Raw genomic sequence first — 22741 nt, 5'->3', positions numbered from 1 at the left:
TGAATATTCCACTACACTACTGTTCAAAAGTTTAATGTTAATACGATTTTTTTTAGAAATGAATACTTCTATTCACCACGGATGCATTGAATTGACAGTTACACAAAGTTAGAAATACATTTAAAATAAATGCAGTTGGTATAAAAGTTTTATTCATTAAAAAAATACCACGATTTCCACAAAAATATTAAGCAACATTGATGATAAATGTTTCTGAAGCACCAAATCAGCATATCAGAATGATTTCTGAAGGATCATGTGACAATGAAGACTGCAGTAATGGCTGCTCAGTCAAAATTAAGCTTTGCCATCACAGGAATAAATTTCATTTTTAAATCTATTCATATAGAACTATTTTACAATATTCACAATATTACTGTTTTCACTGTACTAATGAGTTCAAAAATGCAGCCTTGATGATCATACAAAATATTTCAAAAACATACAAAAGTTACCAAACCCCAAACCTTTGAACTGTGGTGTACATGATTTTGCCCTTTTTAGGGTGAAGGAAATTACATGATGTGTCATACATCTTTATGCACTCAAACACCACACACCTTTCACTATGTAGCAAAGGGGAGAAGCTAAACATGCTAAAGTGCCCAACATTACCACAGAAAATAATTAGACTTATACCGACATTTATAAACAAACAAAAAACACACAGAAATGCACCTAAAACAGAAATCTACTGTTTTATGCAGAAACAAACAGAGGGGAGAAAATACTAATTTTCATTACATTGCAGCTGTCAAAACTTTACCAGTAAATCACTAGTAATGTTCCAACAAAAAGAGTAAAATGTCCCCACAAGACAATCATTAAGTCAGTCTGGTTTTCTGTGCGGCTTGTACTCAAATGGTTCATCAGCCACATTACCCATTGTATGTGGAACGGGCTGCATGTAAGACTTCTTATCTTTAGGGTGATATGGTAAAGATGATATCGTGATGGGCTACCACACTGTTAACACACACGCTCGTTCTCATTCACACAACACATTTGCAGATCACGCTCCTCAGAGCCTTAAATTACTCTGTGACGTTAAAGCAGCCGCGAGATGTTACAACGAAGGCTAAGTGCAAAGTCACAAATAGCACAGTGGCCTTCTCACGGTCCCCGGCTTGTTGATAGTGGCTGACCCTCCTTTCTCTCGTTCACATCTCTTTCTGTCCCATCCACCACATGGGCCCACATATACAGAGGCCGAGAAAATAAACCATCGGAAACACACTGACTCCAGTCATGAATTAGAAAGGATCAGGACTGAACCCAGAGATCAAATTTGGTATGCTGACAGTAAACTAAACAGAATTGCAGCTCCAATACTGCTCATCTGTGTTGTTAGGCACAAAACAAATGCCCGTTTTTCGCCGCAGAATGAAAACATTTAAAAAGTAACTGCAACTTTTTGTCTCATAAGACTTTTTTCTTGCAATTATGAGTTTACATCTCACAATTCAGACTTTTTTTGCAATTCAGAGAAAAAAAAACACGTCAGAATTGCAAGATGTAAACTATCTGCGAGAATTCTGACTTTCTCGCAACTACAAGTTCTAAGTTTACTTTATATAATCACGGTTCTGTTCATATCTTGCAATTCTGAGTTCAAATATTGCAATTCTGGCTTTTTTCTCACAAATGAGAGAAAAAGGTCTGAACTTTGATACATAAACTCAGAATTGCGAGGGGGGGGGTTAAAATTGTGAGATAAAAAGTCGCAATTACGTTTTTTATACACTGAACAAAAACCTGTGCAATAATCATGCTGTCTAATCAGCACCTGTGAGGTGGATGGATTATCTCGGCAAAGGAGTAGTGCTCACTAACACAGATTTAGACAGATTTGTGAACAATATTTGAGAGAAATAGGCCTTTTGTGTACATAGAAAAAGTCTTAGATCTTTGAGTTCAGTTCATGAAAAACGGGGGCAAAAACAAAAGTGTTGCATTTATAATTTTGTTCAGTGTATTTTACTCTATGGTGGAAGTGCGGGATGTGAAGGATAAGAATTCTGAGGGGGAAAAAAACTTGTGAGATGGAAACTAAGAATTCAGAGAAATAAAGTCAGAATTGTGAGATAAAAACTGTAAGATGTAATCTCAGAAGGCTCACAATTCTTACGTTTTCTTCAGAATTCTTAATTCACAATTCTAACTGTTTTCCTCAGAATTACAAGAAACAAAGTCCAAATTGTGAAATAAAAAGTTGCAATTACTGTTTTTATTGTTTTATCCTGTGGCAGAAACTTTTTTTTATTATACATTAAAAAAAATACTAATTTCAATTATTTTGATCAAAATATATAAGCTCCAGGTCTGAAAAAAATTGCATATCCACAAATTAGCACAAGCAATTAGTAGTTAGCATTTTTAATCAAAATCAAAATATTAAATTTCACGGTCTGTGCTCAAAACACTCTAGGACGGTGGTGTCTGAAGGTCTGTGTGTGTGAGATTCTGCATCCTGCATTTTGGCATGTTCACACTGGGAACAGAGAGGCAGATTTTAAAAGCCTAGCCACAGGCAAGACAGGCAGATTCTGATAGCTGATACCTGGAATGTCAGCATAACTGAGGCCATGGGAAAAGATGAAGACGGAACTTTAGACCAGTCCAAACACTGCTCTATGCTGCCCGAATCCTCCAACACAGATAGAGGGTTGAGTTGAAAACTGCTGCTAGCTACTGTAATTGACTCCTGTCTGGGCTGTCATACAGAGCTGGTATGTGCAAAAACACACAGTCATATCAAACATGCTCAACAGCATTTTTTATCTGACCAGAACAAAACGATATAACAGCTATTATATTGTGTATTTTATCATAAGGCCTATTATAAGTTAATTTGAGAACTTAAACTAATCAGCAAGCATGAACCTTCCTCAAAGATTAAAAAAAAAATCTATATAAAAAGATTTGCACTTCTTCCACTAGTTACTGTTAACTAAATCTAAAACTATTAAAAAATTAAATAAAAATTAGTGCTGTCAAACGAATTAGTCGCATCCAAAATGAAAGTTTTTGTTTACATATATATGTGTGTACTTTGTATATTTGTTATGTATATATAAATACACACACATACAGGTATATATTTAAGAAAAATGTTATGTTTATATAATAAATATATTTATATATAATATAAATTATATGAATATAAATGCATGTAAATACGTGTAAATATTTTCAAAATATATACTATGTGTGTGTTTTTATATATACATAATAAATATACACAGCACACACACATATATTATGTAAACGAAAACTTTTATTTTGAATGCGATTAATCGTTTGACAGCACTAATAAAAAATAAATATCAGATGAAAAACTAAAGTTGATATTGCTAAAGTACTAAAATAACTGAACTAAAAATAAATTACATCTAAACAGAAATGTTAAAAAAGTCAATCTTATAAAAATGACAGAAGCACAACAGAATTAATGTAAATTTAAAATGAAAACTTAAATTCAATTCATTTAAAATATAAAAAAACATCTAAAACTAACATTCTCTATCCTTTTTCTACTTGTTTTTTTTATTTATAAAAAAAACAAATGACCCTCTAACACTAGCATTCTCTATTCTTTATTATTTTTTTGACTTGTTTTATTGTCATTTAAAAAAAAAAAAAACCTTGCTACGTGTACTGCGTTAGGCTAACCGAGACTTGTCACAGCACTTACATACTATTGCTCTTTTGTTGGTTTTGATAAAAGCGTCTGCTAAATGACTAAATGTAAATGTAAAAATGTTATTAAAATAAGACACTTATCCAGCAGAACCCAACAGCTGATGGAATTTGGTGTTTGTTACTTGAGCTAGCCTTAAATAGAATAATTTGCAACAGAAGCAGCTTAAGGGTGAAAATTCAAGATCTTAATCAGAGAAGAAATACATATGCTTTCATTTAACCAGCCAAACTGAATTGGACAGATTCTCAACAATACTGCATATTTTCAAAAATAATGGGAATGTTGGATGGCTGGCTGGCTTTTGGAAAGAGCTTAGAGAGTATAAATCTGCAAAAATGTCAACAATTCTGTGTTTTTCTGTCAATATGGGGTGCTGTGTGTACATTAATGAGGAAAAAAAATTAACTTAAATGATTTTAGCAAATGGCTGCAATATAACAAAGAGTGAAAAATTTAAGGGGGTCTGAATACTTTCCGTACCCACTGTATATTTAATGAGAGCTTCTGCATGTTTAACCAGTGGTGACATACAGTATGTGGATGTAAGAGCAATAACGCAAAGTTTATGCAAAAGCTGATGTAAAGTCTATGTTCCCACCATTATGCAATATACTAAAACATATTCCTGTGATAATAAAAGAACAGAAAGAGAAAAAAGAAGAAGAAAAAACCCTCAGTTGAGTCGAGCTCTTCAATCTTCATGGTTTTTTTTTGGCTTGTTTACTATAGAAACTAGCCACACAAAAGTCTCTGGCCAACTTGGCAATACTATATTACATTTGCCTAAAGGCTTTCCGTCTCCTTTTCTTTTCTTTTCATCTCGTCTGAGACACAAAACATTTTACCACCTGCCTCTCTGTGCTCTGATTCAACAACAACAGTCACTTACTACAGGAAGACGTCTATAGCTACACAAAAATATGCACACACAATGTAACCAAGAAAAGGAAGCAGTTTAGAAATGATAAAACCAGGCAACGCATTGGGAGAGTTTAACTCCTTCCTGATATTTATTTTATAACTACACAAAATGCATATCATTATACAGAAATTTTAGTAGCAGCAGTTTCAATAAAAATGAATGTATTATTGTGTATACTTTAACATAATATTGGGTATTATATTTACTTCATTAACAATCAAAGCTGCTCGACCCCCCACAGGAAGGAACTCGCTCGGCAGCCTGATTGAATATCAGTGTCTAGTTTGGAAAGAAGAGCTCTCTAGACAATCACATAGTTAATGGAAAAGTTTGTGATTCGAGAACAATTACTTTCAGTGCCACAAGAAATAGGATGACCTAAGCTTCAGAAAGTGTGGAAAGGGTTAAAACAAACACGCATGAAATCCCAAGGAAAGCATTGCCTAACATGGAGTGAGTTTTCTTTCTGCCAGATCCTGAGCAGCAGATATACGTTATAGGCTACAGAAGCATACATCACACTGTTGGCAGACATTTTTTGGAATTGGATTGCAGTGGCCTTTCCCAAGAGAGCCGCAGCAATGTCCTTGATGTGGGAGAAAGGAGACTTTTCTACCTTAGTCTAGCGCTGCTGCCCATAATCCACCTAAGGTTGCTGGGCAACACAGCTAGGCCTGGACCAAATCCCATCAATACACCTCTCCTGTTTTGAACAGAGCCAAGCCCATGGAATGTCAATACTTGGCTTAACAGCATATTATGTTGTAACCAGAGCTCTATCTATTATGATAATGGTGTGATTCAAAGCCATTCACAACGAGTGGGTTTTGAAAAGCGTACTTTGAGCGACAACATAGAACTACTACTTTTGTTCTATGGTTCAAAGAAAAAAAACATGGTTTGCTATTCTGAGTCAAATATTCTCAAGTTTGTGAACTGAAGCATTGGTGTACCATGTGGGAAGAAGCAGACGGCAAAGGAAAGGTTTCAACACAAGCTAGGTCAATAACACTTAGTACGTTCACATGAGTTAACAATCGAGCAAGCACCAACTGAGAGAGACCAACTGTTATCTGATTAATGCAGTGGTTCTCAACCTTTTTGACTCGAAGGCCCACTATTTAAGGCAAGATATTTCCCCCAGTATTTCTGCTTTTTTTTTTTTAATAAACAGAAACTGTTGAACAAACAGAAACAATATTTGAGTGGTATAAATAAGAAAAAAATATTTCTTGATTTTATATATTTTTAGCGTTTTATTGATGTTAGATTGTAATAATAATTATAACAATAATATAAATATGAATTGTTCTCATAATAATACATTCATTTTCAATTATATATTGTGAAACATTCATTAAAAAATTCTAAATAGTGACTGGGGGGGTTACATGAATCTATGTATCTATGAATCTTCAGAAAAGATGGCATTTTGTTTTTATTTTACCTCAACCTAATGCCTATTAGTGTTTGTAAGCACTATATTGCTGCGATTTTATAAGCGCCATCTACTGAAAGAGAGTGAATTTACATTTTCATTCAGCCCATCTGTTGCTTAGTGTTTTATGTAGCATCATTTTCAGAGTTCAAGACCATCCTGTTTTTGCTTTAAACCCATATAATAGAGCAAAAAACATAGCAATCGGTATCAGCCAATTTGCTTGTTAAAAAAAAACGCCAATCGAAATTGACCATGCATTTTTATGATCAGTGCATCCCTAATTTTTAGTTTGACTTTAGTTATCAAAAACCAAACTGGTATGATTTCAGTCAGACTAATGTGTTGGCGTGACTTTTAAAAAAGAAAAAATATTTTTTAGTCTGACCGAAATCGAACTTTTAAAGTGCATCATGTAAATTTGTAACATTAAGTAACATCTGTCACCCTGTTACAATATGGCCACTGATTAGAGGAGAGAAACACACGCAGTCACTCACACAGGAAGTGCATTCCTTCCTTCACAGTATCTGCCCACCCCACATACCCCGCTGCTGTTTGTTTAAACTGCCTGATGATTTGTGGAGATTAAGCTTTCACAAATAACTTACTCCCTAATGACCCCCTATGCCGGGCCACAAGCTTCTGTGACCAAGCACGACGGCTCGGAGGGGGGTGTCGAAACCTCCGGGGAGCATAACGTCCGTAACAGAACCAAAGCCCTGTCTCTGCACTGACCCACTTCTGCATTTAGATCAGCGGGGACTCCTGGGAGTTCAGCCCAGTGTTAGAGGGTGGGGTCAAAATGAATTTAGCAGTGGCCTGCATGGAGCAGCCGTTGGGTCACCCTTTAACCAAAACCGCAGTAGAAAGCTGCTATTTAACAGATGCACTGGTTGGACACTGACAGACAAAACTGAACTGGGCCCGAAAACAGCTATTTTCTGCCCAGATAAGCCAAGATACATTGGCTGGAACATTCGGACCAATACTATGATTGGTATTCCATTCAGAATCCCTACTGTCACTGACAAATACGGAATGATGTTTTCCTAAACTTTGTCCTCTTATACTGTGATGATGAGTTTCTGACTTGAAAATCTGGGAAAGGAATAGATCTGAAAAACAAAGACTACAACAACCAACAGGAGGAGAAAAAGCACAACCCAAAAAGATAAAAATCTTTAATTTGTAGCAGATGTTATTTTACGGGCTCTGAATGAGTAGATGGAAAACTGGAAGTGACATTGCACATCAGTGAAGAAAGGGGTTATTGAGAACATCTGCTGTTAGGCCACACTCAGACTGCTGTTGTCACAGTGGTCAGCTTGACTTAGAAACCCAGCTCCGTTTGGGAGGACTGCTTGACCATGTTTGGTCTGAAAAAGCAAGAACTTTCTCATGGGAATGAAGAGTGTGTTACATGAGATGATATGCTGCCTACATTTGATGGTTCATATTCATCGGCTCAAAGGCTGCAGACGCATGATAACTGAGACACTTCAGCTAACACACAAAGGTGTCTCACCTCAGCTTGTCAGCCACAAAGATGACTCTTCGTTCCAGCAACAGAGAGGCAAAAACACGTACCACCTGTCGGACACTCAGGCAGTTGAACAGACTTTCAAAGTCCACATGCTCTAGTCTGGAGTCCATGGGCCTTCGTAACTCAATAACCTGAGGAAAATAAAACACTGTGCATTACTCCAAGGAGCAATATCAATGTTGTTAAGTTGGAAATTAAAAATATTACTACTGGCCAATATTTTCCCCCCCAAAAAAGTAATTTCAGAGGCAGAGAAAGTTAAATTTTGCTTAGAATAACACATCGACGAATCATGCAAAACAGGACCAGAGACATTTATTAAGGAAGTATGTTTGGTCATATATATGCCATCATTCTCCAGCAAAAGTGTAGAAAATGTAAATAGAAAATGTAAATGACTAATTTTGTGTTGAGTTGTGTTGAGGAAAATGTAATCTATTCGCCTGACCAGGCAAGCAGAAAAAACATCCTCACTTTTGAGCCCTGAATAGAGTCCATTTTAATATTATGTAGTCTTTAAAGGGATAGTTCACCCAAAAATGAAAATGTTGTCATCATTTACTCACCCTCATGTCATTCCAAACCCGTGTGAGTTTCTTTCTTATGTTGAACATAAAAGAAGATATTTTAAAGAATGCTGGTAATCAAACTACAGAAGTCAATGGGGACCAACAACTGTTTGGTTCTTCAAAATTCTTCAAAATATCTTCTTTTGTGTTCAACATAAGAAAGAAACATATACAGGTTTGGAATTACATGAAAGTGAGTAAATAATAACAAAATTTACATTTTTGGGTGAACTATTCCTTTAAGGATTCAGATCTCATAAATATATATATATAGACTATATTACATTTGTTTCAATGAGTGATGAATAAACTTATTTTTAATCTACAGCAGAAAACACAGCAGTCTGATTTATATGAAGAAAGGATCTAACCTCATTTCCTGCTCCAGGCAGGAAGGTTTTGACTTTTATGGTTTTGCCTGGTGCTGGGAAAGGAGATTCCATCACACTCCTCATGAAAGGATACACCAGAGCAGCCGAAATCCCTCTCCTCCTCTCCACTTCATCAAGAATCTGTAATAAATGAATGCTGAATTAGTAGACGGAGAAAAACACAGTTCAGAACAGGCATTCACATGTAGAGTAGATTGTGGCACTGCTACTGACTTTATGCACTGCAAAACAGCAATTGATTTCATGCGGTCTGTTTCTTTTTTCCCCTTTCTTAGATGAGTGTGGAAGTCTCTGGAATTCTAACCTGTCACTAGTAAGTCATGGTTTTCATCGGCTACATGAGTTTTTTTTTTAAGATTGACGAAAACATGCAGATTAGATTTCCATGGAATATTATGATAACCAAGGTTGGACCGAGCATGGTTTTATACTACTTCCTCACTTTCCCATGAGTGAAAGGTGGAAGTGAAAGAATAGTTTCATTTAATTTAATAGGCCAGGAAGAAAGACAGATGTAAGCTGGATGTTCTTCAATGCCAACACAAGCCTTGCTCAAGCTGTGCCCATGTCTGAGAGCCAGAGAGATGGTGCGTGTGTGTGTGTTTGTGACATATGACATTACCCCATGTCCCCATTTTTCAAAACGCTTATAAATCATACAGCGTGAGTTTTTTTTTTTTGAGAAAGTAAAAGTGTAGAAAGTTTCCTGTAAGGGGTAGGGTTAGGTGTAGGGTTGGTGTAGGGCAATAGCACACACAGTTTGTACAGTATAAAAAGTGTGTGTGTGTGTGTGTGTGTGTGTGTGTGTGTGTGTGTGTGTGTGAGTGAGCAAACCTGAGCTCACCTTGGAAAACAGGTTGAAACAGCCCAGTCGGCTGATGACACAATACACTTCAGGAAGGCGAGGCCCTTTCCCACTCGGCTGCAGGTGCAGGGAAAAGATTACACAAGCAATTAAATCACACACATGAAGTAACTTGGGGGTTCGTAACACATGAAAGCATCCAGGTGAGTTCAGTAAAATACACAAGGTACTAAATCACATCAGTGAGAGGCGAAATTGAGAAGAAACCAGATTTGGGTGTTGCTTGCATATGCAAAAGTCACCGCCATGATGCTAGGGTGTTGTAGATGGTTGCCAGGGCATTTCTATATTGTCGCCAAGATGATCTGAATGCTTTTTAGTGTGTTGCTATGCAGTTGCTAGGGTGTTTTGGGTGGATGAGAGCCCAGCCAAAAGTCTCAATGATATTCTGGTTATTAGATATGGCTTTGTCCCCTTGACATAAGTATATGAGATTATTTTATGCATTTTATGATCTAGCAGACGATTAAAACATCTGGGGCCTGTAAGATTTCTTTACTGTTTTAAAAGAAATCTCTTATGCTCACCGGGGCTGCATTTATTAAATACAGTCTTTTTTTAATACATTTTAAAATGTAATTTATTACTGTTATTCAAATCTGCATCAATCACTCCAGTCTTCAATGTCACACGATCCTACCGAAATCATTCTAATATGCTGATTTGGTGCACAAGAATTATTTCCTGTTATTATCAATATTGAAAAATATCAACAATTTGCTGATCCCAAACTTTGGAACAGATCTTTCATCAACATGCTGCATATTTTAGATGAAATTAATGTCAGTATTACAAGTGTTGTGGGATGTGACTTGTTAACATGAGAACCAAAGATTCATGCTGTTGTAAAACAAGGGGATGGAACCATTAAAATAATCACCCCTTTTAAATATTTTCATTCTATGCTATATTTGATGAACTATGAGTTTATTTTTCAGTTCGTAACCGTAGTTAAACACATGAAATAGTGCATGGTTTGAGTGTAAAATGGATGGAAGTTTTAAAAATGGATATAGAATGTCCAATGTAAACACAGCACAGGTGCAGTTCCACAAAATGAATGAGTTGTCACATGCAATTCACTAAACAATCGAAAGTCTGGCTATTTTCTAGGAGTCCAACCAGGTTAGTGTCTCTCAAAGCACACAAACACAAAGAATCCCCATTCCTCTTGTCCATATTAGGTATCCAATTCTCCTCTGCTGACTTTTTACAAATGGATGATTAATTCAAGCATGTGGAGCTGGGTTCAAATCCTCAGGAATGCCGCCTTCATGCCAGCCCCTGGACTTCCTCCCTGCTGGGAACACAGTCGACACTTCTCTCTCCACTGGGCCATTCAGAGCTCAAAAAGATGAGCTGAGAAAGAATAGAAGCTAAAGAAATCTCACAAGCCAATAATGAATCACTCTAAATCTAAAACTGAACAACACAAGGCCACATCTATAAAAAGAAAGTTCTGAACAAGCAACAGCAGTCATATTAACTACTACTAGAGCATATCGATGACACATTTCTCTTCTTTTATCTCCAGAACAAATGTTTAGATGTATAAAACAAACCACACATAACCATGTTAATCAATATTAACATGCACTTTAATGCAAAACCTGTCTTGTATAACGTATAACACCAATGTACAGAAAAGGCAGCACATTCCTAACTGCACATTCACAAATAAAACCCATGAAACATGCAATTCATCACAACATCCAAACAAAATGATCACCACAAAACTCGAGGCACACAAATATATGACCTAATCTTACGGTACAATGACATCTTTTGATGGTTTGCATTTCCATTCGTCTCCTGAGAAACTCTCATTAAACCCGAGGAGACACATTTACGAGAATCTGTTTCTCTTTGAGCACAAAAAAGAGAGCAAACCAAACACTTACTCAAGTGATTGACCAAAACCTCTATCCATATCCTTGCCCTTTAATTACAATGTGTGATGCAATATACAGTATACATATGGTTGTACTAACACAAAGGGAGCAAGAAAAGAATCCATGATGTAAGAAAGAAACTCACCAGAAGCCGTCTACAATACCCAAAGCGTCTACTGCCATCTTCTCCAGTGAGCATGAAAGAGAAGGTCTCACTGCAGCAAATCAAAGACAGCCATCATTAGTCCCCAAACCCCCATGTAGATCAGGTGATAAGTAGAAAAAATGTTTAAAACCACTTGAGAGGAAATGCTCTTGAGACTGATGACTTTGCCTTTGAGGTGTACCCAATGTGGTTAGAAGACTTTATCAGGCAGCTAAGATGCTTGCAAGAAAACCAAAGTAATTACTGAGCGTTTATGACATGGGCTATTTGATCATGAATACTTGTTGAAGTAGTACTTGTAGTTTAAATTGTAATTTTTCAGTTCGGTTGATGTACTGATTGTGCGATAGTGTTGTTCCTATGACCCAAACTAAACAATGTAAAAGAGAGCAAACCAAACACTTACTCAAGTGATTGACCAAAACCTCTATCCATATCCTTGCCCTTTAATTACAATGTGTGATGCAATATACAGTATACATATGGTTGTACTAACACAAAGGGAGCAAGAAAAGAATCCATGATGTAAGAAAGAAACTCACCAGAAGCCGTCTACAATACCCAAAGCGTCTACTGCCATCTTCTCCAGTGAGCATGAAAGAGAAGGTCTCACTGCAGCAAATCAAAGACAGCCATCATTAGTCCCCAAACCCCCATGTAGATCAGGTGATAAGTAGAAAAAATGTTTAAAACCACTTGAGAGGAAATGCTCTTGAGACTGATGACTTTGCCTTTGAGGTGTACCCACTGTGGTTAGAAGACTTTATCAGGCAGCTAAGATGCTTGCAAGAAAACCAAAGTAATTACTGAGCGTTTATGACATGGGCTATTTGATCGTGAATACTTGTTGAAGTTTAAATTGTAATTTTTCAGTTCGGTTGATGTACTGATTGTGCGATAGTGTTGTTCCTATGACCCAAACTAAACAATGTGGTTGTAATTGTCTTGATGGAAGTACAATTCCAACAAATCTCTAAAATTGCTCGTGATGGTAGCCTTTTTTTCCACCAAATGTGACCAAAGCCACATGTGCTACTTTTGTACTTTTGCTTTACAATTATAGCATTAAATTGGTTATTTTAAATTAGTATCAGTTAATATTGAATATATATCAGATGATATTGGATATTTAATTGTGGGCACTCATTTCTGCCTATTTTTAGATTATTTGTCATCTTCCAGTTCAAGCAGCAGATTGAAGCAAAGATGTAACTCTTTAATAGCCCTACTCTTTCAAAGCCATGTAATAAATGTGCCTTTTCCACCTCTATTATAGCATATTTTCATCTCGACTACTCAACTTTCATATCAAGAACATAATTATATCATACTGCACATTATAATGCTGTGATGACTAACTTGACTGAATTGATTTTTTTGTTTTAGTGTGTTTTATTTTTATTTTAGAGAACAATTGTATAGATTTTTAACATTAGCCATAACATGAAAATAATTACTGGCTTTTCAGTAACAGCCGGAATTTTAAACTCAGAGCATCTCATAGAAAAACAGTGATACCTGTTGTATTCAGACACAGGGCTCCAGTCTTTGGCGTCTGGAAAGCAGAATTGTGGGATAGCCTTGAGTCTCTGTTCAGCTTCCCTCATCTGCTTGGTGAGTCTCTCTAACTGTGAGGGTCAGATGAAAAGACCTGTTAAGGAATCCATCTAATATATTTCCACAGCCTCTTCATAGTATCCCTTTGCAACTTCATTACTATGTCAAGTATGTACAGAATATTTTTCTGCCCAGCAAGGGGTCAATCCCCCACTCCGAGCACCACCCATGTCACCATCGGCCCTCTGTTCTAGTTTAGAAGCACAATAACGGGTTGACCCTCTCCGATGGGCAGAGTGTAAACATATTTCAGCCTCTCAAGGGAACACAATCACTAAAGCAAATCTCAGCTAATTAAATCTATCTCTGTAACTAAACATGATTGCTATGGCAACGATTTCCTGCTTATGCCACTTATTGTCAATACGTATCCCAAATAGGATAAGAGTTCAACGCTGTATTTGCAGCCTTGTTTCTAATTTGCATAATTATATTATTGTTCAAATGTACGGCCTTTGAATAAATTCTCTTATGCTTTCTTAGGCTGGATTTAATTAAATAATTAATTGTTTTATTTAAACTATTTAAAACAATTGCTTTATATTTCAATATATTTTAAAATGTAATTTATTTATTCATTTATGACCATTTTTTTCAACAGCCATTACTCTAGTCTTGCCACATGAACCTTCAGAAATCATTCTAATATGCTGATTTGGTGCTCAAGAAACATTTATCAATGTTGAAATCAGTGCTGCTTAATATTTTTGTGAAAACTGTTATACATTTATTTTTTCAGGATTCTTTGATAATAGTACTAATGAATAAAAGTATTCATCACTTTCTTATTGACCCCAAATTTTTGAACAGTAGTGAACAAATCTGTTAAAATGTATCTAAACAACTACATTCTACCATCTAAATAAAAAACACTCAATATAAAAGACATGCAAAACTACCAAATTTTCTGTGAAGCTGCTTTGCAACAATTTGTATGGTGAAAAGCACTATACAAACAAACATGAACTGAACTGAACTGAGTTGAATTGAATTCAGAGAGCAGTAAGGATTATTATCATTTCTATCATATATCAAGACTTCATCAGGAAAGTGTTTGATAGCACCTCTGTAAGAAATTACCCTAAAAGAAGGTCGATAAAGGGATCCTTTAATAAACAGTGATGTATATCCCACTTCAAGTACTTGTCTGGAGACAACAAATGCTGAGTAGCATCTTAAACTGTAAAACAAAAACAGCACCTCCCCTTTTTATAGAGAATATTCACCTTAGGGAACTGGTAAGTGACTTCCGGAGTATAAGAGTTTTTGGTTGGCTTTTTCTTCAGTGAGACCACCACAAAGTACTCAAAGAGCTCCCTTTCCTGCCACTCGATCAACTGCAGCTCCAGAGTCCTGTAACTGGGTGCACGTCGCAGCATAGACTGCAGCTTCAGTAACCTCTGAGTGTGTGCTGCGTTAAAAAGAAAAAAAATCCACACAATATTACAGGCAACATATATATTGTCAAATAACTGTGTTTGTATATTGTGTGTACATGGTTATTGTTAAATGATGTAAAATGCACTTTTACATGAACATAATTTTAACGCTATTATCATGAAAAAAAAAAACACTCAGTCTCATCTAATGCTCAGGTCCAGATTTGTTATGGTTTACAAAAAATAAAACTAATAAAAATGATTTTCTTCAATTGAAATAAAGCACAAAAAAATCTAATTATTATATGGGAAAAAAAGGCTAAAACTAATAAAAATAACAAAAGCAAAAACTCTAATTCAAAAAGCTCATTCAAAACATTGCTAAATAAAATAACAGTATATTCAAAATATAAATACAATAATAGTATATACATTTTTTGCTCAGTTTTGACATTTACTTGTGACAAATCACAGGGTCATGTGATGTTGTTTGCTCAAAGGACAGTCTTTGAGCAGCACTCAACTCAAACACATTGCCCACTCAGCCATATGTGCTGATCCCTCACCTTTGAACCTGTCATCAGAGTCACTTTCACTCTCACTGTTGTCATCTACAAACAGAGAAGAGGGGTTGTTTAATGTCAAAAGGTCAACTGGCAACATTTTTTGGTCTGAACATAGACAACTGGGGCACATTCTGAGAGGTTACATCATGGTAAAAATCTTTACCTCTTAGAGACGCAGTTTCTATGTTTGAAAGCGAAAGCTTCTTCAGCCTCTTTTTGCCTCTTTTTGTACAGTAGATAGAGTTTATTCTTTGCACCACCTGATAGGGAAAAAGATGCATTGCAACAAATTGAAAATGGCTTTTAAAACTGCCCCTTATCTATACATTTACCCAGGATTGTTAAGTTATTAAGCAAATAATATTTTAAGGGGCTGCTGTATCCAGATGGGAAAGTTATTGATTTTAGCTATCAGTGAGTTCCTAAAAGCCACTGGGACCACTCTATAGCAACTTGTAAAATGTCTTGAAAAGGGAAAAACAGTGAAACTAAATCTTTCAGTCCTTCAAGGCTTTTTTTCCATTCTTGAGAGTGGTTATGTGAACTTGAGCAATATATTCCATGTTTTGCTCTTTAAAACCCTGCAGCATATGAACATTCTGGGCATTAAAATTGTGTGGTTGAAGGTGTTTTCCCTAAAAAAAAAACATTCAGGTGTAGAGGAAAAAGTAGCTGGAAGGCAGACTGGTATGCTACACCTAGTTCTGAAGAGTCAAATGTTAACTCTTAATGTTGGCAAAACTGTTACTGCCGGGGATTTCAATGTGTTGCATTGCACAGTGTCGCACTCAGTGTAGACAGTATCACTGATTATAATGTCTTTTGTCACAATGCATCAGGCCACTCTCATCCGGTGTAGACATGGTGTAACAGTTCTTCGTTTCTTCAAGGGTTACTATTCACAGCATCAATACAAATGGAGTCTGATTATTCCCTTCTTATTCCAGGCATATGGATCTGGAAATCAATTTCCCTTTCACTCTAAAGCAGGGTTTCCCAAACTAAGGTTGTGGAAGGGCAAGGTTGTCCAAACCAGCTCCTGGAGGGCCACCGACCTGCAGTTTAGCTCCAACCCTAAATAAACACACCTGAATCAGCTAATCCATGTCCTCAGACTCACTAGAAACTTCCAGGCAAGCATGTTGGAGCTAAACTCTGCAAGACATTGGCCCTCCAGGAGCAGGATTGGACACCCCTGTGGGGGTAGGTGAGTTGTTGAAAAACTAATAATTAAATCATAGAAATTAATAGTTTAACATCATTTCAAAATACTTATATATTTAGAAAAAAAGATAATATAAAATATTTATGTTTACTTGAATGTCACATAATCTTTAACAGATACCAGAGAACTGTGAATAAACAAATGTGTTGTTAAATTATTGAAATATTGATTTAAAATTTCAGAGGTTAAATTTAGGAAAAAGAATTACATAAAAAATTACGCATTCATGTACAACTGCTACACAGTCACTTCTCTCCATTCTACCCTCATTGTTTACCTTGGGGACTCGTTTCTGCCTGTGGGAGGCCAATGTATCGGTGGAAGGGTTCAGGCTGTCATCTAATAGGCCACAGGGGGAGGAAGGCATGCCCAGCTGGGGTAGCAGCAGCATGTCATCATGGCTGTGCCTCTTAGACAGGCGGGATGGGCGCTGACTCTTCCTGTCAGCAGGACCTGGCAGCCGCAGAGACTGACTACTCGGTTTAGAGGGCAGCTGGTGAGAGGGAAGTGGATAAGAAAACGAAAAGGTGCAGACATGTATAGTAAATCTAAATCTGTACAATTAAAAAGTGCATAAAAATACACTACAATATGTTGCAAATTACTTTACTAAAAATATGGTGAATTAATTCATGTATATAAAGCAGGGCTGTCCAAACTCGGTCCTGGAGGGCCGGTGTGCTGCAGAGTTTAGCTCCAACCCTAATTAAACACACCTGAACCAGCTAATCAAGCTCTTTACTAGGCATAGAAACTTCCAGTCAGGTGTGTTGAGGCAAGTTGGAGCTAAACTCTGCAGGACACCGGCCCTCCAGGACCGAGTTTGGACAGCCCTGATATAAAGCATTGATTTAAATAAAAATCATATTGAAAAGCAGGTGCTATCATCACTATCTTACACAGCCAAGGAAACTACCTGGGGAGGTGTAATGGACTTCCTGTCCTGGGAGGTCCACATCCTGTTGAGTGAGTCCCGGGACCTCTCGGGTAACAGGCGGGAATTTCTGGCCAGACATCTCCTCACTGGATCTACATCCTCATATGGATTCTCTTTCTCTGTTTGCAGAAGAGCAGAGGAGAGAGAGAGAGAGAGAGAGAGAGAGAGAGAGAGCACAACTCAGACTAAAACCAAACACCAGCTGCCCAGAAGCCGACTTAAAAGGTAGCGAGGTAACATGTCTTCTTAAGGAGTGAGTGGGAGAGAGACAAACTGATAGGTAAAGGGTGGGCAGAGGGTATGGAAGGCGGTGGAAGATGATAATGAAAAGAAGGAGCCGGAGGCACACAACGGGGCAGCTATTGAGTGCTGGGAAAAGATTCATGGAGGTTTATTGCTGGTGTGCTTGAAACTCAAGTGCGTCGTCTCCAAAAACAGTTTCTGTTGGACATAAGCCTTTGGACTGCACTCTGTCTCCAGAAATAAGGGCCAGTGATGAGTCAAGATAAGAATAGACAGTGCAGATCTTTAGACTGACTCTGCACAGGACTCCAAATAACAAAAAAAAAAAACTTTTTAAAGACAGCCTCTTGGTTAAAACATGTTTAGGATGAATCTTATTTTTGCTAACATGTTTTCTCATGTAAAAGGGTGGATCACTTGTTCACCGAACACTTGAGGATATAAAGGAAGTCGTGCTTTCCCTTTAAGAAACTTTGGCAGACTGATAGGCTACAAGAAGCGAGGACAAGATGACCTGAATAGCACCAGCAAAAGTTTTTAACTCTAATGTGGAAGCATGTATGAAGCATCAACACATGCTGGTCTAATAAGCCTTTTTCTTCTAGCAATGCTAATAATTAAAATATGTATACAAACACACAAAATTAATAGTTTGTGAAAAAACTTTCTTATGCTCACTAAGGCTGAATTTATTTGATCGAAAATACAGTATAAATAGTAATATTGTGAAAGATTATTACACTTCAAAATAACCGTTTTCCGTTTTATATATACTGTATGTATATATATATATATATATACAGTACTTATTTTAATTTTCTGTTATATAATTAAAAAATATAAACATTTAAAATGTTTAAAATCAATAAATATTTTTATAATTATTGATTATAATTTATAATACATTATTATAAAAGTCTTTACTGTCACTTTTGATTAATTCGATGCGATCTTGTGGAATGAAAAATTCATTTCTTTAAAAAGAATTTTAAAATTTTACTAAAAGTTATTATTACAATTATTTTAAAATTGACAAAAATTATGCAATGTTACCAGCAGCATCCTATTGAAAAAAAATCATGTAACATCTAGCTATTGCATCAGTTTGTCAGGTCAAAATAATAAAATCCTCTAATTAAAATCATTCTTTCCATGTCACCAATCCCTGGCTGTCAAGTCAATGTAAGGAAACCAACCGTTTGAATGCTGCCAGTTTCAATATGATGTAATAACAGTTGTGCACATCCCACACAAAAACAATGCCCTACTTTTCTGTTGTTTTCTTACTGTAAGACACTGGCATATCACACATCTTTCTGCCCTGTTTCCCTCCACTAGATACACAACAGGTTCCATATTACAAAAACATCCTACCCTAAAATACTGAATGCTGATTTCAGTTAGAAACTTGGATCTTGGCAGATTACAAACGAATATTAAAATAGGACATTTGTGTAATGCTCCAGGTGCCCTACAAAAGAAAGCAACCAGATCTGCTCAATTCATGTTGCATCTTGTAGATGAAAACATTAGCACTTGTTCAATCTCTTTGTTATATGCTGTACATATTAACACTTTAGGATGATGCATAAGTATCAAAAGTGCCACTAAGTAAACCTGGCCATAATACTCACAGCGTAACTTCTTGTGAAAAGCTTAAAAGAAGGTATAAAGATACCATACAACATAGTAATCAGCTACACAACAGCCTGACCTCACGAGATGTACTGCTGAGATTTGCCCTAGTGCCATTAAGTTTGAGAGGCACAATGACAGGCCAGCAAATGCACAGAGTGCTCTGTGAGGCTCCCAAACGAAGCAATGTAATGACAGCATGCTGGAGAAATGATATGCCTCCCTGACCACTCACATAAAGGAGGGTACTAATCAACTTCTCTACTTACAGGAGCTCCACAAAACACACAGACAAAAGGACAGAGAGTGGGCACCCATAACCAAAACACATACTTTGCTTCAGTTTACACAATAGGATTTCAAAGGAAAGGATGTTGAGTGCTTGATGAGTAAGAGACAAGTACACAATGTGAGTATCAGACTGCCAATAAAAGCAACACAGCATACACGACCATTTTATGGCCATTTTGCGGTCTTCCCAGGAGCACCATGCAGTCATGTGAGATGAGGAATGGCTTTGTGACGTGTAAACAAGAAGAAGATGCTTTTTGCCTGAAAGCAAAAGCTGGAAAACAGGAATGAAGAATAGATATATTTTCAACAAACAATTATGAACAATAATCTGACTGTTATGGCCACTTACAAGACTCTCAGAAAAGACTGAACTCACTGAAGAAAGGAAGTGGCCTCTTTTGAAGATTAGTATTAGTGAAGTTGATCATTGTGACATGAATAGGTTTTCCTACAAGCGATTTATTTAATGGTAAATGTAATATGACCCTGCCATCTGGAGATATTTGGCTAATCTATTATCACTATACTAATGTGCATTGCATATGGAGGATACGTCACAACAGCCACCAGACCAGACAGGCTTTGTGCCAAAATGCAATGTGATACCCTAAGATTTAACCTGAGAGAAGGTTGAAACCTTACATATGTATACCATAAATAATGTTTATGTTTTTAACATTTGGTGACATTTTAGTAGCAAACAGAGCTAAAACCCTGGTGACAGCCTGAGAAAGCATACCATCTGATGCGCTAAACACAGCCTGATGCTTCTGGAGACCACCCTTAGATGCCTCTGTTGGACTGTTACACCAGTCCCAAGCTCAGTGGTTAGAGCACAGAGGCACATAGGGGCCATATATTTCTCTGGAACTAATCAGCATTCATAAAAATGTGCAACCGCAATGCTTGATCCCACACCCGAGGTGTTCGCTAGAACAATGGAACCTTTGTCAGGGGGAAAAGGCTGAGAGTCACCCACTTCGCAACCGCTAGAGACTCATTGACTGCCTAGACCCAGTGGCCATCATCATTTCAAGAACAATACACAGCAAAGGCTGTATTTTTGGCTGTAGAACTGATATAAGGGCCTTTCGCACCGCGGGAACCTTTTCATAGTTCTTAGTCCTCCTTTCCGTTCTTTCAATCGCTTTACGTTTACGTCGACTTTCCATGTCCATTATTGTGAAACCCGCGAGACACAACAAAAACAGCTCCGATCACAGCGTCCTCCATCCTCCTGTTGTTAATATTGTTCTTCTTTGTTTCCATTGTTGAACGCCACGCACACATGATGTCGTTGTCGACCGGCTTACGTCACTTCTTAGTACACACTGTCGGTGCGAATGCAACCCTTTAAATAGTACTGGGAAATAGTTCACGCAAAATCGTCCCAGTACTTTAGTACTGTACATTTAGTTCTGGAATTAAAGCGGTGCGAAAGGCCCTATAATGACATATAAACTTCAAACCTACCAAACCACAAACTCCTTCTGCTCGTTTGCCAACTAGGCACTTATTCAGCTGGACCACTTAACAACACCTGATGCCCAAGCCTCATCAGCAATAGCAAGACAGAGATTTACAGACTGGCCACAGGGCAAGACCCACGAACACTGTAACAATGTCAAGCCCCTAAGGGTCTGAGCATTAGTGCACACAGACTATTTCCTGCCAGGAAGGAATTTAGCACACAAAATCAGCCAGCGCCACATGCCAGTACTTCATCACTTTCAGCAGGCAAAAAAGGGAATTTAACCAGGGAGAAGAGTGCACAATCAGCAAACAATAAAATATATTATTGTTATCAAAAAAGTTATATATATATATATATATATATATATATATATATACAGTACTTATTTTAATTTTACACTATAAAAATATCTGTTATATAATTAAAAATCAATAAATATACAAATATATGAAATATTTTTAATTTAAAATAAAATTCTAAATGTGAAATTCTAATATTTTTATACCATAAATGTTTTAAAAATAAATATTTCTAACAATAAAGGTCATTTTCACATTCAACAGTTACATTTTAGCCTAAACTCAAATGGGAGCAAGCAGGATCTATCACCAGCTGTTGTCTGTTCTTACCCACTATGTCCTCATAGGCGTTCTCCTCGAGTGTGCTCTTGGAGCTGGGCCGGCTGTGGTTCTCTGTGCCATTCTCTGTGGGTGAGGAAAGGTATGAGGAAGGCAGGCTGACAGCATCTTCTGACTCACACGATTCTCTAGAAACAGAGATAAAATAAAACCACAGCTTTGACTCTTGCTGAACAAGTGAAGAGTAGTTCTGTTGGTATGGTTCAAGGCAAACATCTTTCATTTGGGTGATCACAATCAGGTCAGTCCACCTGAGAAGATGTAAGCATCTTTCACTTATGAGGATCTTATATGTGTTTAATCACTGGGAGACACCAATTAAAACAAGAGAGGCTGCTTAAATGAACAACACTCGTATAGTTCTTGCCTATGCTTGATTGGTAATTTCTTGTTTATCTACAAGAAGCCAAAATGTATTTGTATGAATAACATGGCTGGAAAAATAACCAGAAAGTTGGAACCCCAAATTAGCACTTTGACATGACACAATCTATTTGCTTGCCTATAGTCTCGAAACGGTCGACTCTGGACCAGCCACAGGAATGTCCAACATGGGCTCAAATGTAGAGCAGTAGAAATGTTCCAGCACATGAGGTTCTCCATCACGAGAACCTGGCGGCTCTCCATACCCAGTAACTAGGCTAAACAATCCATGTGCCAAAGATCATTCACAAGGCCATGAGGAATATGAGCTATAAACAACATGAGAGCCCTCAAAAATCCAAAAAGCAACACCATGAAGCAGTGTTATATCAACTTAAAGAGAAGAGATGAAGCAAAGTCTCTGAGGTCTTTGAACCTCCAAAACATTTCATTTTCTGTGTTCTTCCATCTCACCCTGTTAAATGAACACTGATGGGTTTCTAAAAATATACTCAAAAGTGTTTTATGGTTTTGTTGTTAAGTTATCACTGATGCTATTTTTGGATTTCTGAACTAAATTTGGAGAAATAAATATTATTAAGTGTTGCCTGTTTCAGAAGTGTCAGTTTGAATCTCAATGTAAAGATCAAAGAATGGAAAAAAGATGACGTGTGCTATACACAGAACAAAACAGTACAATTGTGTAACATTTGACAGCAACAAATTCACCTAATATGGTAAAATTATGAAACCCTGAGAAAACGAGCATCTCCATGTTGATCTCTGCTTGCCGTCAAATGCCTGACAGGAAATTTCATTTTGCTTACTTGATTTGTAACATAAGAATCTGTGAAACTGCAGGGGCCAATTCACTGTG

The 22741-nt window shown here is 37.0% G+C and overlaps 1 protein-coding gene across 3 annotated transcripts in view; it reads right to left on the bottom strand.

Annotated features, from left to right (window-relative positions):
• LOC107750539 (suppression of tumorigenicity 5 protein-like) overlaps nucleotides 1–22741 on the bottom strand; it is a 51939-nt gene that overhangs the window by 4220 nt on the left and 24978 nt on the right. For all 3 annotated transcript variants that reach the window (XM_016565971.1, XM_016565972.1, XM_016565970.1), the window contains exons 4-14: nucleotides 21493–21629; nucleotides 17197–17336; nucleotides 16558–16773; nucleotides 15219–15315; nucleotides 15056–15100; nucleotides 14337–14521; nucleotides 13012–13121; nucleotides 12036–12105; nucleotides 9415–9492; nucleotides 8550–8690; nucleotides 7592–7740 (exon numbers count right to left, since the gene is read on the bottom strand). In XM_016565971.1, the coding sequence (XP_016421457.1) occupies nucleotides 7592–7740; nucleotides 8550–8690; nucleotides 9415–9492; nucleotides 12036–12105; nucleotides 13012–13121; nucleotides 14337–14521; nucleotides 15056–15100; nucleotides 15219–15315; nucleotides 16558–16773; nucleotides 17197–17336; nucleotides 21493–21629 (1368 nt within the window). The remainder of the gene's footprint in view (nucleotides 1–7591; nucleotides 7741–8549; nucleotides 8691–9414; nucleotides 9493–12035; nucleotides 12106–13011; nucleotides 13122–14336; nucleotides 14522–15055; nucleotides 15101–15218; nucleotides 15316–16557; nucleotides 16774–17196; nucleotides 17337–21492; nucleotides 21630–22741) is intronic.

Source organism: Sinocyclocheilus rhinocerous, unplaced genomic scaffold (genome assembly GCF_001515625.1).
Source record: "Sinocyclocheilus rhinocerous isolate Xijiao unplaced genomic scaffold, SAMN03320098_v1.1 scaffold19, whole genome shotgun sequence".
In the NCBI taxonomy this organism is placed as follows: domain Eukaryota; kingdom Metazoa; phylum Chordata; class Actinopteri; order Cypriniformes; family Cyprinidae; genus Sinocyclocheilus; species Sinocyclocheilus rhinocerous.
The sequence above is the reverse complement of the archived record's forward strand: the minus strand, read 5'-3'. Positions and strand labels throughout refer to the sequence as shown.